The sequence below is a fragment of the Malus sylvestris genome, chromosome 9, assembly GCF_916048215.2.
Source record: "Malus sylvestris chromosome 9, drMalSylv7.2, whole genome shotgun sequence".
NCBI lineage: Eukaryota > Viridiplantae > Streptophyta > Magnoliopsida > Rosales > Rosaceae > Malus > Malus sylvestris.
The window spans coordinates 11,810,841-11,814,661 of record NC_062268.1 but is presented as its reverse complement, the minus strand read 5'-3'; the positions used below and the strand labels follow the sequence as shown (position 1 = coordinate 11,814,661).

Below are 3,821 nucleotides of genomic sequence, written 5' to 3'. Positions count from 1 at the left end.
TAGATGACGAGTATATGACACTCCACCTAAAATGTTCCCTTCTTAATGCCCTTGTAAAGATGACAAGAAGGAAAAAAAATTGAAAATAATAGGAGAAACACAAAATTTTGAGGTTTGAATTAATGCCAACGGTGTGGCTAACCAAATGCTTTTGGTCAACCATCCTTCTCACTCTTTAGGGCTGGTTTGGTATTGCTGTGCTTTGAAAAAAAGCTGCTGTGAGAATAAGCGGCTGTGCTGTGAGAATAAGCGGCTGAAATAAAGCCAGTAGAGTGTTTGGTAAACTTTTTTGTGAAAGTGCTTTTGGAAAAAAAAGTAGGATGATAGTGTGTCTTTTCATTAAAGGAGCACTGTAGCTCCGTGTGCTTTGAAAAAACTGGCTTTTTTTCAAAGCAACAAATAGCAGCTTCAGCTTTTCCTTTGATTTTCAGCTTATTCTCACAGCAGCTTCCAAAATAAGCCCTTTTTTTTCAGTTTACCAAACACAAAAATGACCCTCAGCTTTTTTTCACAGTGACTTTTTTTAAAATCACCTCAATCCCAAACGGGGCCTTAATCGTGTTCCTATAAATACACAGCAAACCCTTCCTCTTCTCCACAACCTCCTCTGTTTCTGTATCTCTCTTCTCTCGTTCTTCTATCTTTCTTTGTCATATCTATCAAAACTTCTCTTACCATCTCTGAAATAGTTCTAGGGTTTATCAAGAAACCATGGTCCTCCTAATGGTTCTTCTCAAACTCACAGACTGGGTTTTGTACCAGCTGCTAGCAAACTCATGCCAAAGAGCTGCAAGAAAAGTGAGAAACTATGGTTCCCTCGTAGGCAATTCTCCTCCTCTCACATCACCGCAAAAACAACCCTTTTCATTTCCCAGTGTCACAAAGTGTAATTTAGAGGGCAGAGAGTATGACAAAATTGCATGTGACATTTTTGGATCCCTTTTGAAATCCCCATCTGTCTTCCCTTACTTCATGCTTGTTGCCTTTGAAGGTGGCAGCATTTTGAGAGCCCTTCTCTTGCTTCTATCGTACCCGATCTTGCTGGTTTTCAACAACGAGCACAGATTAAGGGTCATGATTTTCATAACTTTTTGTGGTCTCAGAAAAAAAGATATGGAGAGTGTTGGAAGGGCTGTTTTGCCCAAGTTTTATCTGGAAAATCTCAACCTTCAGGTGTATGAGGTTTTGGCCTCAGCGGGATCTAGGGTTGTCCTCACAAGTGTCCCTAGAGTCATGGTTGAACATTTTCTCAAGGATTATTTGGAAGTTGGTGATGTTTTGGGGACTGAGTTGCACACCATCGGGCATTACTTCACTGGTTTGTTATCCAAGTCTGGTTTTCTTGTGAAGCACAAAGCTCTCAAGAAACATTTTGGAGACAAAAAACCAGATATTGGAATTGGTTCTTCAAGCCTCCAAGATCAACTCTTTACATCCCTCTGCAAGGTATGTAATACTACTTTCAAATTGTTTCCTATTTATCCATGCACTCTCAAGTTTGATTTCTCCTTGCACCTGAAGTTTCAGTTTGATCCTAATATTGCTTGTATAAAAGAAATTATATCTAATAAAAATTGTCATGTATTTTTTCCCACTAATGCTTAATATATACCTCAGTATTTTTAGGCATAATCTTACACCTAACCCATAACTAGTTAGGTATTATGATCCTATGTATCAAATTTCTGGTTTAGGGTACTTCAGAAGGTTTTGGGATCACTACTACTAATAAGTCACATTGATGCATTAGAAAATCATTTTCACAAATTACATCCTTTTCCCACTTTCCAATTTCCATCATGTAATTTTTATCTAAAATAACCCAAGAAGCATCCCCCCTTCATTCCTTTAATTAATGGGAGATGTTGCACAAATTAATTTAATTTCCTTGTTTGCAAGCATAATATTATTTTGGCCTAGATACGGTACATGTATGTATTACCATGCATTTGTATTTGAGTCTACTATGTACATTTATGAAAAGTTAATTAGAACATTATGAGAAATTTTAAAATGTGAAGGCATGATCACACGGCCATTTGGTGTTATTAACCCACATAATTGCAACAGGAAGCCTATGTAGTGAACAAGGAAGACAGCAAGAGTGGTGCAAAATCAGCAATGGCTAGGCACAAGCTCCCAAAGCCAGTAATATTTCATGATGGAAGGCTAGCATTCTTGCCTACTCCATCTGCAACCCTAGCCATGCTTTTGTGGCTCCCTATTGGAATAATCCTAGCCATATTCAGGATCTCAGTTGGCATCATCCTCCCCTACGAAATTGCCCTATTTTTGGCCTGCTGGACAGGTGTCAATCTCTCAGTCAAAGGCTGCATAAACTCCACTTCTTCAAATCCACAAAAAACGGGAGTCCTCTATGTTTGCACGCACAGAACCCTACTGGACCCAGTTTTCCTCAGTACAGCCTTACGCAAGCCTTTAACTGCTGTCACATACAGCCTGAGCAAAATGTCCGAAATCTTAGCGCCGATCAAGACTGTCCGGTTAACCAGAGACCGAAAACAAGACGGTGAAACCATGGAGAGGCTACTTAGTGAAGGAGATTTGGTCGTTTGCCCTGAAGGAACAACGTGTCGAGAGCCATATTTGCTTAGATTCAGCTCACTCTTTGCAGAACTGGCTGATGAGATTGTGCCAGTGGCTATCAACACAAATGTGAGCATGTTTTATGGCACAACAGCCAGTGGATTAAAATGCTTGGACCCAATTTTCTTCCTGATGAACCCTAGGCCTGCATATTACGTTGAGGTTCTTGGGAAGCTCCCAAAAGAGCTTACTTGTGCTGGGGGGAAGTCTAGCAATGAAGTGGCTAATTACATCCAGAGGAAATTGGCTGATGCTTTGGGTTTTGAGTGCACCTCTCTTACAAGGAGGGATAAGTATTTAATGCTGGCTGGGAATGAAGGAATTGTCCCTGTTAATAAGAGAAAGAAGCCTTAATTTTCATATAATTAAATTTTTTTTGTAAAAATTAATGGACGGATTTGATTATATTTATTTAGTTTCTTCTTTGTTAAGGTGGTTAGGAAACCATTTTCTTTGATGTTGTATATGGTAATTTTTTGCTAGATACCACTAGTACTGGCAGATTGTTATTTCTTTATTTGAATTCAATTTCTTCTTTTCTTATTACTGTTGTTTTAACCTAATGATATACATATTCCTATCTTTCACGTCCTTTTCTCGAGTAAGGATTATGTGAAATTAACTAATATAATCATGTATCGAAGTAATGGTAAAGAGAAATGTCAGAGAGTTTACATTTTGTAAATCTCATCTCTAATAAAAATGAGATCTACCTGTATTGGTTGATTCTATCTCTATTATCACGTAGAGATATATTTCTTAAAAAAGACGCAAATTAATACAATTCATGCAGAGTACCACAATTCATTTTGTTTTACATGGCCATGCACTTGATTAATGTACGTTATTCATACCATGTTTTTATATCATATTTTCATACCAACTTAGGTGACATTTGATGTGGACATCCATATCATTTGAATTAATCAGATTTTTAAATTTAGTTCATTATTTAATAAACTAATAATTAAGAAAAACTAGTTGATTAAATGATGATTATGGTATATGAGGAGTCTTTCTCCTTCATTTTCTTGGGTTTTGCAAATTTTTCAAATGATATGGTTTTCTACATCAGATACCACCTAAAATGGTATAAAAATGTAGTATAAAAATATGGTATGAATAGCATTACTCTAAATAAAATACAAGGGCGGATTTATTTGACTTTTTCTTAAGATTTAAGTTTTCCTGTCTGCATTGGTATTGAGGAATGT

At 37.0% G+C, this 3,821-nt stretch overlaps 1 protein-coding gene across 1 annotated transcript; it reads left to right on the top strand.

The window, feature by feature from the left end:
- Positions 1-614: 614 nt before the first annotated feature.
- LOC126582459 (glycerol-3-phosphate acyltransferase 1-like) lies at positions 615-3,189 on the top strand. Its single transcript, XM_050246616.1, has 2 exons — positions 615-1,446; positions 2,071-3,189. The coding sequence occupies exons 1-2, from the start codon at positions 712-714 to the stop codon at positions 2,959-2,961; spliced, it is 1,626 nt and encodes a 541-aa protein (XP_050102573.1). The 5' UTR covers positions 615-711; the 3' UTR covers positions 2,962-3,189.
- Positions 3,190-3,821: the final 632 nt, after the last annotated feature.